The 15,106-nt window shown below is 39.7% G+C and overlaps 1 protein-coding gene across 3 annotated transcripts in view; it reads left to right on the top strand.

Annotated features, from left to right (window-relative positions):
- Positions 1 to 15,106, top strand: part of ppp2r5eb (protein phosphatase 2, regulatory subunit B', epsilon) — a 54,295-nt gene that overhangs the window by 24,727 nt on the left and 14,462 nt on the right. For all 3 annotated transcript variants that reach the window (XM_040137241.1, XM_040137240.1, XM_040137239.1), the window contains exon 3: positions 14,834 to 15,030. In XM_040137241.1, the coding sequence (XP_039993175.1) occupies positions 14,834 to 15,030 (197 nt within the window). The remainder of the gene's footprint in view (positions 1 to 14,833; positions 15,031 to 15,106) is intronic.

Below are 15,106 nucleotides of genomic sequence, written 5' to 3'. Positions count from 1 at the left end.
TTTGCATGTTAATTTTTCTTTCAATTGATTAATCAAATAATCATTTACACTGATGGAGTAACTTTAGTACAGCACTTGACACTATTTACTATCATTTGACACTCCAACCATTTTGACTTGTAAATTAACAATCAACTGATTTTCACATCAGATAGCATTTAAAATAAGTGTAAAACAGATAAAACCCTGTAAATATACATTATTATGTTTTTGTATCAGACATGCGCATAATTGGCAACTATTTTAAAATGATGTGTCTTTTCATGGCAGTATTCATCCGCCAACGCAACAAGCATTATTAACATGAACAGCTCAAGTAGGGATAGAAACCTTCACACTGGAAGGCTGGGTGTTGTTTTTATTTCATGTTTACTCATTGAACTATACAGGTAATGTAACCCCTAACCCCAGGGAGTGTTAATACCGGACTCCAGCAACTCAAAGGCAAAATTACACTAACTGGAGGGGGCTGCTGTTGGGTTTTTGTCTCTAAGCTTGGTGTTTATTAAAGGTGTTCTGTGGTTTAGTTTTGCTGGGATCAAAAGGGCTCCTAGACAAAAATATAAAAGGCATGAGAGGTTCAAAAGGAAATATTAAAAACACCCCTGTCATACGTCTGTCACAGAGCTTGCAGGAGTCTCATACTTTCTCTCAGTAAGAAATAATTCAGACATTTTAGTACCCGTGGCACCTTTTTACCTACACACTGGAGTGAAAGTGACTAGGCCCTCCATAGGTCTGCCATCTGCCATGTTGTCAGCTACAGTAGCAGGAGCAAAGTTTACCCCGGATGACTGCATTTGTTAATGATTGACAGCAGCCTGGCGCCCTGCAGGACTGCTTATATGAGACCTGAGAACATGGAGATAAGAGCACAGGGAGTTTGTATCTGGGTCATGAATATATATTTATATGTTTGAGTTCTTCCATTACACAAATCCTGCACTGGTGCCTGTACTGGGCCGGCACAGGTATGTACGGCAGGTGCATGTATAGCGCTGTACTCGTTGCAGACTGGGCCTTTGTCCTGTAACCTCTCTGGATCTGACATGAGTATTTAACTGTCAGTGTTGAGCTGTAAGAACACGCTTCGCAGTGTTTTCACAATATCAGAATCTGACTTCAGTATTGTAACAAGTCTGGTTTCTGAATTCTAAATCTAACACAGTACAGTGTCAAACAAGGAAATAACATGAAACTGCGTTACAGTACATACTTGGACACAGAGTCGTTGGATTTTATTGATGGCTGGATCGCGCTCTCTTTTTGGCTCTGAAATTTATCTGAAAAGATTAATTGATTAGTTGATCTCAACAGGAATTTATTGGCCAACAATTTTAATAGTGAATTAATCCATTAAAGTGGAACAACGTATCTTCTAAAAAGAGGAATTTTTTTATTTTATTTTTTCCTTTTTACTAGTGAAAAGTTTAACTGATAAACCAAAATAAAATTGTTGCTCAATTCAATTCACTCAGGTGTTTTGCAGCTGTAGCCACTTAGTCTGGTATCACCAGTAGATATAATGGTGGCTAATGTTATCAATGTTATGGTGCTTTTCAACCACCATAACAATCTGCCCGTTATCTCTAGATAAACTATATCAGCATCAGTGCACTGACTGCAGTCTACCTAGTAGCCTCCTTAGCCTCAATGAATTATAAATAACCACAAAAGCTAGTATTTACCGCATATTAAATCATTTTAACCTAATTATTTAATACTGAAATGATAACAACAGACTCCGAGCTGAAATATACACTTAAAGCCTCAAGTGTTAAAAAACGAAAGTTGACGCAGACAAGTTAGCCCACAGTTTTTAGATGATATGATGTTTAGATGCCATGTTGGTTTTTGAGCTGTGATACGCAAACTGCTGGTGCAAAGTTTAAACTCCACTTTTTGGTAATCTGTTTTAACAAAATGCAGACTCACCGACGACTTCTTTGACACGGTGTCAATTAGTTTGGAACCAAATCCGAGTAAACGTTCAGTAAACATTCAGTGAACCTTTAATAAATTAGACCTAGCAGTCTCCGTCAGGTTGGGTGAGTTCAAAGTTGTGAAAATGGGGGACTTTTCAAAACTGGGTTCTCTGGGGGCCAGACCATCTGTTGAAGGAAGATAGTTCTTTATGATTCTGCCTGACTGCTTGCAATCATTGCCCTGCTGCAGAATGAAATTTGGGAACTTTTGCACACTAGTGTATATCAGTCGTGTTGTTTGGCTTTGTGTGTCACCTTGTTAAGGTAGACTGGTGCAAAACACAGGGTGAACCTGAGCAACCACCCCCCCATTTTTTTTCTCTTTTTACTTTTTCTCTCTTTTAGAGAAAAAAGCTTAAAACACCTCACTATTTTTGCACCAAGCTTGAAATGTCCAGATTTCAACAGTCAGATTCTCCTGATAGTGCATGAGTGTAGCATAATAGTTAGCCGGCAAATTCACCAAGACCATAGAGTTGTGTCTTCATCGGATTTTATGAATATGAAAAGTAATCCTTGAATTAGTCTTTGCAGAAAGCCTGAATTTGGCATACTATAGCTTTACACTTGCAGCAGCAGTCAAACTGACCTTTGTATTGTGGTGTGTGCCTGGCACAGGACACTGCTCCACTGTATCGACCAAATGTGTGTACATGTGTACACACGCATGAATGTGAACACAGCATCATGATTGTCGAGCAGTTGGTCGTGTGCCAGCTTCCTGTGGATATTTGCATCGACAGCTGATGACAGCCATGTTGCTGGGTCATGTCTGTCTTCCTGCTTTGAGGACCAAACAGAACAGATGTTATGACAATCAGCGTTTATCATCTCTTCTCACTGTAATCCTTTATGTAATGTTTAACCTCAATCGCTTATAGGCCCAGTAGGGACAGCAGTTACGCTGGGAAACTGTTCTCCCCCACAAAAAATTCTTTAATTTGTACGGCTGATGTTGTTGTTTTAATTTGTGAGCAAAGGTCAACACCCTGACAATTCATTTAAAATCTACAGTGACTCAGACAAACAGCATATAGATCCTACCAACAATCCAGCCACTAAGAGGCCTGCTTTTACAGCTGAGAGAGTGGCAAAACTTTTAAAACATTTTCCTCAGTAACTACTGATGAGGTGTCCTTAACCCCTGACTATTCCCGTGACCAACAATTACAGACTGGTTGGTTTTTGCGGGCAGCTGAAGCAGGGTGCAGCTGAAAAGCAGCACCTTTCTGTGGGGAAGTAAGGTTAATTAGAAGGCACCAGCAGCGGGGAAACCAAAGGTCACACCGACAGCGCCTCGATATTCCTCCATCAGTAGCCCTGTATGCCCCCTGATTGTTGTACTAATCTCCAGTCAGCTTTAACCTGCCCTGTCTATACCTGTTATGATGGCTGTTTGTGATGGCAGAGAACCCTGTGAGTTTGTGCACATACATAATATTGTCGTGGCGGGTACATAACACCCTACAAACTGACCTTCAGGCCGGGGTCCAGTCACCTGCTGAGTCCATCTGTTGGAGCTGCTCACTCTCTCTCTCCCGCCGTAACTCAAGCCCGCTCGCCCGGTCACATACACTCACTGCTTTTAGAGACGAGGGGCTTTCCCTTTTACACTGAGTGTGTGTGGACTGTTCTGAAAGAGTCTGTCTCTTGGTCATCTTACACCTTCCTATGCTTGCCTTCCTAGACTTGTGTTTCCACTAAAACCTCTGCAGCGCCGCGTGCATAACAGTATAACCTAGGAATGGTGAAGCACGGCAGTGAAGTATTTTCCCAAGCAACTTTTTTTGTAGTAGCTGTGATATTGTAAAATTTACCAGCCAAATGAGGGGGTTCTCCCAACATTTTTTACATAGATGTCAGGGGAAAACATCACTGGAAATGTATCAATATTTGTAAAACCTAGATCTTCTAGTTCATCAAAGATGTCATTTTTAAAATTTTCTTTCAAAAACGACTTCTTTAGCACAGTAGGTCCCGACTGTTTTTGTGATCTCTCACAAAAGGCAATGTCTACTTGCGTAAACATGAGGAAAATCAGAAAAACCATATAATTTTGGATAACAGGGACATATATATTATTAAGATAGTCATCTAGTGACCCCTAACACATATCCTGCAACATCTTATAGGTGCTCTGGCCTCTCTAGCTTGGGAACATGAAAAAGGGCTGCAACTGCAAATCGCAGGATTAAAAATTTTTAAATATATTTTGAATATGTAACCTCCGCCAGTCCCATTTTCTGTACACATCAGTGTTACATTCTGAAAATGAAGACGGCTGCCTGCCCGGACTGCAGAAAACGTTTTTTACTATTTGCCCAGATTTTCCAGCATTTTGCTGAAGGCCTTAGGTTGTGTTCTGGAGAATGGGGGGGTCTGGATGCACTGTCCAGCCAAGTTACTCCCTGTGTGATTTAAACTAATTATATTGTCAAGTTGGTTTTACAGTTACTTGACTGGGGCGCTATCGTACACGGAACCCCGAAATCTACTCCATGATCTTGTCTGTGTTTGTCATAAATGCATTCTTTCTGCATTTTGCTTGTACTTGTACTTGTACTTATTATTTCTTAATACGTGTTTTCCCAAGGATTTATTTGCTGGAGTGTTGTCTTCAATTGTATGATCAGTGTTTGACCCTGCTTGTTCCCTGTTGCTGTTGAAAAGAAGAAAGCAGTGCCCTACTATGTATTTATACATTGTCAGCATGGGGGAGCCACCAAGTATATCCTGTGGCCATAAAGTAACCACAGTGAAGCAGTTGCGGTGCCAATAACCCACATGTTCATGGCTCTGAAGCAGAAACCTTTGTTTATCTAGGTTTTCTGAACCTCCAGGCTACTTCAATTCTTTCACTTTGCACAGTTAACAAAGAGACTTCTGTGAATATTTCATTTTTAAAAACACATTTTGTTTCTCAAAATCCCCATTTTAGTTCCAGTGCTGCAGTAGTTACATCTGTGCAGTTTTGGAGCAGGTATGAACTTTTATTTGATGACTGCACTGATGACTGAGCACTGCCAAATCGTGTTTGGCTACTACAATAATCACTTGCTGATGTAATCTGGAAGACATACCATGCTTTCCCCTGCGTGCATCTCCTGCAGACTCCATTTTTTTTCTTAATTAGACTACATACTTGAGGCTTACCACTCAAAACACGATAAGCATACACAACAACATTAAAATAACAGATTTTACAAGCTACTCTTTATTAAAAATGAATGCACACATATGCAAGCTGCTAGACTCTGACCCTGTGTTCAATAGATTGATGCTGTTATGTAATTAACCTAACTTAAAGGAGTTCCTGTGGTGAGCCATCCGACTGCTCTCTCTCTCTCCCTCTCTCTCTCTCTCTCGTGCTGTGAGTCGTTAAGCTTTTTTCCACCATTAATTAAGCAGCAGCGACTTCTCTCTTCCTCTGCCAAGGGAGCCCAAATGAGCCTTTTCCAAAGCTAAGAAACAGAACAGACATGGAGGAGAAAACCAGGCTAAGACTGCTGAAGCCAGAGCAGAGCATCAGTGTTTCCACAGGCCGGGGCCACACTCATAAAGTATCTCAGAATAGTCGTGTTGATATGAGACAAGTTTGCTTCATAAGAGATAGTGATACTTTTATAGTTCTGTGACCTGGTGTCAACAGTCATCCCCGATGGCCACTCATTTCCCAGAACACCAAGTTAAAATCTGCACTACTACATGTTTTTATATAGACGTGGACCCGTTTTGTCAGCTGAAATGGTCGTGCAACAGACTGGGGGGGTTCCGTCCTTACTTCAATAATTAAAATTTAGCCTGTTGCTCAATGAAATGTTTTAATGAATATAAGGCTGCAACTAACAATTGTTTTTATTAACAATTAATATGCAGATTATCTTTTGGATTAATCGTTTTGTCTACAAAATCCAGAAAATAGTGACAAATGGTCATTGTCAGCCTGGTCTGTGGGGTAATTACATCCTCAGAATTCTCGTTGTGTCTGATCAACAGTCCAGAATCTGAAGATATTAAGTTTACTATCATGTGTGACCAAGAAAACTTCAAATCCTCATATTTATTAACAGCAAATATTTTAAATATTTGCTTAAAAACTAAAACAATCATTAGATTATCAAAATAGTTCCAGATTCGTTTTCTGTCAATCAGTTAATCGAGTAATTGTTGCAGCTCTAGACGAATGTAGACAGTTTGCCAACCCAATGAAGGGACAAAGGAAAAGTTACGTCTAGTAATATGCTCAGAACTGTGACTGGTGGATTTTGGTCAAAATCAGCATCACAGTATTTCTACATGTAAATATTTTTTTATACATATTTTTATTTATTTATTTATTTATTTATTTATTTATTTATTTATATATATATATATATATATATATATATATATATATATATATATATATATATATATATATATATATATAATTATTTCAGTATTGTTATTTAACATGACACACAAAAGGTATGGAAAATTGCATGTGAAATAATCAAAGTGATGTTCCACTGTGCTGTATTGCATTACACAGAACTCTGTGTGACCTTTTTATCTTTAATTAAAATATTTAATTAAAATCTTTAAATCATTCATTTGGACCATAAAATATGATATTATCCTGAAATGAGGCCATGGACACATGAGATATTGAATTATTGCCATGCGCTGCTCATATCTGAATCCAATTTGATGTTTTTATGAACGCTACAACAACTATTATTCTCATCCCGGCTGTGGCTTAAGGGGTGTTTGTTTAAATGTGTCTAGAGTAGATGGATGAGTTTGTGAAATGCTCAAACAGAGCAAATGCATTTACTATAAATCATATAATTTGTGTAACTCAATGCAATATCTCTGTGGTTCCAGAGAATCCAGAAACTAACAGCACAGATGACTTCCAAATCCAAATTACTTTGTTGCCTTTTGGGGCGATGCTTGTTCTTGGCTTTCCTGATAATCAAGCGGAATTACCTCTTTGTATTACTTAATTATTTAGTTTAAATGATGAAGTGCCATCTAGTCCACATCAGTTCCATGTTGGCCATATTTGGGAGGGATGTTATTTTGACCTAACCAGTTAATAGTGTTTGACACGGAAGCTACAGTACATTTTTCTGATCGACTGAAAACATAGTCACCTTAAATGACAACAGAAAATAAATCTTGGTTGTTGGTTCTCATCAGTGATTGTTGTCCCTTACATGACTATTTGGTGGTTGCTGGCTCTATTATATGAAGGTGAAATCTCATCCTTAATCCCACCTACAAAGCTCTAATGGGCTGATTGTTTCTTCAACCAGTGAAATAGCTATTAATGAACACAACATGTGACATACTTGAACAGCCAAAAAATAATAATATGTGGGCATTCAGGGGTCTGAAACAAGGCTAGCTATTTCCACAATCCCACTGCTTTGCTTGCGTGGGAACATAAGAATTGATTTCTTTAGGAGTATTCTGACTGGATGTCCTGTTCTAGATCCCACATTAGTTAAAGGCAGTGACAGAGGCCCCTACGTTTTTTTTTTTTAAGACTAATTTTTAACATCCAAATTTTTACCCCATTTGTGATTAACCTTAACTTAAACAAGTTAACTTTTGTGCTATGTTGCGCTACCAACATATAAAGTTTGTGCAGCTTATAGGCACTTCAGAGAACTTGAACAACAACAAAAACAAGCAGATACAAGGCAGCAATCGGCTAGACCAACAACTCTTTTCTTGTCCACCTGACACAGTTTCTAATAAACCCCACATTTGACTGGCCTCGGTGACTTCCACTAGCTGTTGCTGCTGTGATGTAGCCATAATAATCCTCCAAATGATGGTTGGCTTATGCACAGAGAAGCTGACATAGTGGAACAGCGACTGCCAAACACTCACATCAACCCTGATTTTCATCCACTGGCCACAGTTGCGGCTGGATTAAAAGAGATCACATTTGTACCAGCTAAATGGATTTGAGGATAAAGATGGATGGTAAAAGTAAATGCCCTCAATGATATGGGTAGTTTTAGTCATGAAAGAGCTTCGGTTTGGGTCTTAGGACAAACTGGTCTGGTCAGTGTGCTCATTAGAGTCACTTCAAAAGGAGATCAACTGAATTTATGAAAATATAAGATGCTTAAACTTAAAAGCATTGTCATTAGTAGCAGGTTAATGTAGCCTGCAAAAGTGAGCAGGTTTATATATTTTAACGAGGTTCTCCCAGTTAGTTATACAGGTTATGTTAATATTACGTCATTTAGCTTTGGTCTGGCTAACTAATTGGTTCCTTTTTGTTGGTTAGGTTTTCTTTTTTTACTTCAGAATCGATGGAATCGCTTTTCTGTCCTTTGCAGTGACATTGTGTTGTGATTTGGAAGAAGCTAGTTGCCTGGACGACTGTCAGCACTTTGCTTGTGGCTGGTAAATTTATTCCCTTTCTGCTTTTATATGAGCGCATGAACAGCCAGCAGGTAACACCCCCTCAGGTGTTTTAGTTCTGTAGGTATTATTTGGTTTGACATTGGGTGGCAGGGTTGAGACTGAGGCCACGTGTCAAACCTGGACAGAAATATATGCAAAAATTCTTTGAGTGCTTAACCATTTCATGCGTCCCGTTATCCCCGGTGTGCACTTCTGTAGAGGAAACATTGGCTGCGATGTGGTAAACTATGGTGGCGCAGGAGTGAAACCTCTGACCAGACTGACCAGGTTCTTACCATACCAGCTTCATAGAAGCACATAACACATACTTGACATCCTGTATGTATTCATTCATCGAAACAATTGATATTTAACTTCAGGAAATGAAAATGTTTAATGATTAGGGCCGAAAAAGTAAATTGATAAGTAGATGAACAGAAAATTATTCAACAACAGTTTTGATGATCGATTGAACTCAAAATTAGTAAAACTCCTTAATTCTATCTCAAATGTGGATTATTTGTTTGTTTTTTAGTCTTCTCTGATGGTAAACACAATATCTTTTGGTGTTGGTTGGACATTTGGATATGTCAGGTTGGGTTTGGAATCTCGCAATGGGCATTTTTAACCATTTTCAGACATTTTATAGACCAAATGAAAAACAAGTATTTGATAATATCAGTATTTGTTAGTTGCAGCCCGAATAATTATGTAACTTTGTAGGCTATTATAGGCTGTTTTTGCTGTAATTGCCTTGAACCCGGTACAGTGTGCGCTGCAGTTTTCCTCCTCAGTCATACCCACAACAATGCAGTTCCCCCACCTGTCAGTATTCAGCTGAATATTAAATCGGGTCAGGTCACCATCTGAAGAAGATGTCTATCTCTAATTATTTAAAATTAGTATGTATTCACTATGAAATACAGACCAAATAAACTAATGTTACAGTTGAGAGCTGAGGATTTTCTTTCTATTTCTTTCTTTCTTTCTCTTTTGTGTATGGGACTGTAAATTGAATATCTTTGGATTTTGGACTGTCGAACAGAAAACAAGTAATTTAAAGAGTTCAAAACAAAATCATCGTTATTTGCAGCCCTACTAGTTACCATGGGTTAATGTATCAAAATGTTGAAGGCCTTATTGAAAATAAGACCTAGATGAGGATCGGTTAACTGATAGCGTTTCGCTTCCACCATTGACTTGTTATCTATTATTGACTGTTGCTCATTGATATCCCCCCTTTATGCACAAGTAAAGAAAATGATCTTATGCAGGATCCTGTGCAGAGGTTTGATTTGTTATTTTATAAAAGCTTGAAGACTGACGGTAGCACACCAGAGGCTGCTCTTTGTGCTGATGTATGGCCCTGGCTGAGGGTGTGTGTGTGTGTGTGAGTGTGTCTGATAGCATTTCTGCTCCAGGGTTCTTCCTTGCTGATGTGTATAGAGGGTAGTTTCTGGGTTATTCTAAGCCGCCAGCAAACAAACACACACACACACACACACACACACACACACACACTCTCTCTCTCGCTCTCTCTCTCTCTCTCTCGCTCTCTCTCTCTCACACTCATTCTCTCACACCCTTCAAGTACAGTCACACACACTTTCATCTACACGGCGCCAATAGAGTGGCCCCCCTCTCTGTTCCTCTACCACATTCATACTCCGTCGCCATGCTCCAAACCGGTTAGCTGTGCTCTCTCTCTGTCTCTGTGCAGGGATTACTGTGTCCTGCGTGATTATCTGTCTATTAATAGTTTCCTTTAAGGCCGTACACATGCTCCTATAGCAGCAGAGCAGCAGGACCCCGAGGCCCCGAACTCCTGCAACACAAGCCGACCCTGAATCCTGCAGCCAGTAATTAGTGTAATGAACTACAGCGTACTGTACACTAATGTACTGAGAGGAAGATAAACAAGGACCTTCACACACACGCACACTGTAAACAACTACTACAAGTGTACACACAAAACAAGCATGCACACATTCTCTGCATTGCAGTGAAAGGGAATATATAGATATGTATACTCAAGATATTATTCCAGATGTTAATATTCAGCTACTAATCCAGCTTCTGCGCCTCTGCAGCCACAACTCAAAGAGACCCAGAAAAAGCTTCCTTCCTGGGGCCAGCAGGATGTTGAACTCTGTCCCCTGACCTCTGTATATCCTCAGCCTTGTCAAGTTCTCTGCGAATACCTCACACCAACCAGCAGATTTGAATACCTGCACTTGAGTGTGTACAAAATTATATAATGTAGTTTCACTGAAAACACTGGCATATGTATAGTTTACATTTTTATATACTGAAAAATAGCCGATATACACTTCAACACACTAATACTTATATTACATGTTTTTTATAGTGTTTCCATCTTTAAATGTTTATCCTTTATATTTCTTTTTCTAATGCTTGTTTTTAGTCTTATTCTAGTCATAATACTTCGTTGCACACAAGCCGTTTTTGGCACAGCCTTAAGAACGTGTCAGCCTTCATTTAACTGCACATATTGTTTGTACACGTAGGCCGTAAAACCAAAATAATGTGTCTGAATCCTTGTCCACATTCTGATGATTTACAAGAAGTTACACAGTTCTGGTGCTCTTATCCTGGGCAACTTAAAAAGAATGAGCAGAAAGGACTCTAAATAAGTTGCTCAAGGACATGTAGACCATGCAGCTAGTTTAACATTCTGGTCAGCTCTCCTTTTAGGTATTTGGATCACTGAGTGATCATATCCCATGCAGGGCCAATAGGAGCTTGTTTCATCTTGTTGGATTGTGAGCTCTGAGGTACCATCCACTTCAGACGGAAGAGAATTTTCCATCCTGGTTGCATATGTTTTAAGCTCTCACTTTGAAAGGACATTTTGACAAAAGTCAAGGGCGTTAAATGCGTTTGCTGTGATAAATGGCTCGGTATTGTGGGAGGGTTCTTCCATCCCACTAAGTTTTTGGAGCGGGGATTAAAGCCTGTAGAGCCAGTCAAGACTCCTGCCAGTCACTCGGGGTTTGGGTTTGTTTGTGACTGGCCTGGTTGGACGCAGCCTCAATGGGCTGAGCTGAAGCAGGAGGCCAGCAGGTCGTGAGTAACTAGTGGCACTTGGATCAAAACATGTTCAGTATAATCACGTTAAATGCACTTGATGAGATCTGCCCGAGGTTGTTTCCCAGGACAGAAACCTGCACTTTGTCTTTGAATGGTCAGAAATTCAGGAAGAGGATTTTAGCCTTTTATTCCGACCTGCTAAATTGATAGGGGAAAAAAATTGGTTGATTGGTAGGGGAAAAAAAACACTTGGCCCTTAGGTGTCTGAGGGGAAAAATATGTGTATTAATCATGATACACCTAACTTCATCAGTATACCTCCACCGTCTCATGATTTTGCCAAGATTTCCTGATTTGATAAGATCAGAAATGAACCTCTATGAAGTCTATAGGGCTGCAACTAACAATTGTTTTCATCGCTGATTAATTTGGTGATTTTTTTTTTTTTTTTTTTTTTTTTTGATAAATCAATTCATTGTTATGTATGAAAAATGCCAGGAAATAGTAAAAATGCCTGTTATAATTAACTGTTTGTTTTGTCCTACCAACAGTGTAGTCATATTTGAGAAGTTGAAATCAGCAAATATTTGACAGTTTTGGTTTAAAAAAGTGACTTAAAGGATTATTTGATTATACAAATAGTTCAATTTTTTTGTTGATTGACTGATCGATCAATCTTCTAATCTTTGCAGTTCTAGAAGTATTAATTTTGAACATTTCCATTTATAACCACAAACGGTCTCTTAAATCACATCATAAACTATATTGTGACTCCCTAAAGGCTCATTTGGATATTGTCAAGTCAATAAATCTTTCACTTGACGTGTCATAGTGAAAGACAGAAACGTTTGGCAAACAACCAGAATTGATCTCTGATCGAGCTCCGATTGTAACCTGCTACTAATGAGTGCTAATGAGCGTCAGCTTCTCCCTCTGGCCGCCGGCCTAAGCTTTTGGACCAGCAGCATAAAGCTAATCCCATTTCAGTCACCATGTAGTAGACACACTCAGATATACATTCTGGCACATGCACTGTATGGATGCATTCATTCAGACACATGGATACATATTAAAGGTTCTGCATGGGTGGACATATGATTAGTACTGCAGTAATACTTTGTGTTCACTCCTACATCAATTACTCAGCACATCAAGCGGAGAAAATAGGATGCCAATCACTGAGTTCCACCATTTGTGGAGAAGCGTCAGGAAGTGGTGAAGTGCGATTTGTCCAAAAATCAGCCTAAAGGTTGTATTTTAGTCTCAAAAAAGGTCTTTTTAAGGGACAAAAATTCAACACTTTTGACATCTGTGGACACTCTGGATACAGTATCAGGAAGTTTCATTCTAGTTGTTTGACCTCAGTGAAATCAGCAATTAAGCAAAAATCTTCCTGTCTTAATGGTAGAAAAAATGTGAAAAACTTCTTAGGCAACCACCAGACAAACTAATAATAATACGCAAGATCTAGTTTCTCGATTTAACCACTTAATCATTTGGTCAATTAAATGTTAAAAAACTGTGAAAGTCAAAGTTGTATTTCTACTATTACCACCACTATTCACAATTTCCTAGAGCCCAAGGCAGTGTCTATAAATTAATTAATGAACTTATCGCTCTAAACAGCTGAATGTTATGATGAGGTGAAAAAGTAATTTCATTGTTTCTCCAAAAAGTTTCTCACTAATTTATATGGAGTGTGTGACTCAACGCGAAGTGCAGGAGAATTCAAAATGACAAACGAGCACTTTGAAGTGTAATTTTGGAGCAAACCCACACTTCAGACACACACGCATACACACGCGCACAGTGCGACTGGTGTGCTGCCTTTCGGCGCTTCAGCTTATCTCCTACATAATAATGGCCCAGTCCCGCTGGGACGGGAACATCAGGTCTGAGTAGTGGCGATCAGGGAAGAGCACCGGCGGTCTCCCTGCAGGTCTGAACTCTGTGCGACCCTCCGCCTCGTCTGTCACTGTGGGATCGGAAGGAAGACACCCGCTGCCTTGTGCTGCTCGTACATCCGCACGGTTTGTGACAGCTCAGCCTCAGCCGCTGCCATTAGAAACGCTCACTGCTGGGTAATGAGGCTGTCGCGCTCATCCTCCCTGTTCACATCAGGTTTGCAGGGAAAATGAATGAGCAAAAAAAACTAATGCAGAGCAGGAAACTGACTTGTTCACCTGAGGCTTGCAGCAGAAGCATCCTTTGTTTTCTGTGACAAACATTGTTTAAATCTGTCCTGAAATACCTTGCGAGAGCAATGAAAGTCAGTCATCACGCTCATACTTAATCTGCAGTTTTGGACGTGTGACTGTGCAAAATCCCATATTTTTATTTGAAGGCTCTCCTTGCTTACGCTAAGCGCCCAGTTCATTTTGTGTTTATACCAAACAGACAGACTCTGCTGCTGCTGAAACAAGTCACTTCTTGCATGTCAGGACACGGTATCGTCGGCATCAGAACAGAAAACTTAATGGAAAAATGTCTTATTACTGCTTAATAAAGAGAAACTTCTAATTAATCGCAAAGCATCTTCAAAACAAATGAATCATTGGTTTCTAAACATTGAAAGCCGTTGTCCCCTTATCCCCTCTTTCACACATTTGCTCTTCAGTGAGGTTTTATTGCAATTTTCTTTAACTAGATATTATACTGTAAATAGAAGCATGTTGTTTTTTTTTTGATTCTTTTTTTTTCTTAGTTTGTTTCATGTTTGGACCATTTTTTCTTGTTTGCACATTATTTATATTATAGATTAAAACTATAGATTATTTTCAAGGACCTGGTGAAATAAAGGGATCTTTTTTCATAAACACTATTATTATGGGGGTTGCAAAGGATTATTTTTAAGTTCCATGCTTAGGTCACGTCATAACAGATGGTCGTATTATAACTCACCAAAAGAGACCATAACAGGAATACAGATACAACACAAACACGAGACCAAACGCACACGTCCAAAACAAAACAGAACAAATAGACAAACGAACCAACAAAACGGGGAAAAAAGTACAGTAAACTAAATAAATGATAAACAAATAAATAATAAAGTAGATTGAAGAACAGAGGCAACTGGCATTGTTGCTTTCATATGATTACAGGAAACGTGGAGGGGGGAAGCGGATTAAAGTCCCCAGTTCGAATCAAACCAGCTACATCAGTTACTCGGAGCATGTCTTAGACCGCTGTCCCGCAGGGGACGCCCCACGCCTCCATTTTTCCCTCCTCTGTCTTTATTCCTCGTCTTTGATATTTTGGAGTTTGATGTTGCAGCTGTCTGAATTCTGTGGGAGTCTAAACCAAATTAACTTTTCTTTGCATCTTTGTCTTCCTGTGCGTGTGTGTGTGGGGGCTTGTTCCTGTGTGCGTTTGATTCGTGTGCCCAGACGTGCCAGCGCCGGAGCAGCCGGAGCTGTTCCTGAAGAAGCTGCAGCAGTGCTGTACTGTCTTTGACTTCATGGACACACTGTCAGACCTCAAGATGAAGGAGTACAAGCGCTCCACGCTCAACGAGTTGGTGGACTACGTGACCGTCAGCCGGGGCTACCTGACAGAGCAGGCCTACCCCGAGGTCGTCAAAATGGTGAGGAGGGACGGATGTACTTATTCCACATACACCCTGGATTCACACACTCTAGAGGTCCTTTGGACAGAAAGGA

This window comes from Xiphias gladius, chromosome 10, assembly GCF_016859285.1.
Source record: "Xiphias gladius isolate SHS-SW01 ecotype Sanya breed wild chromosome 10, ASM1685928v1, whole genome shotgun sequence".
NCBI lineage: Eukaryota > Metazoa > Chordata > Actinopteri > Istiophoriformes > Xiphiidae > Xiphias > Xiphias gladius.
Note: the sequence above shows the minus strand (reverse complement) of the source record. Positions and strands in the feature narration are given on the sequence as shown.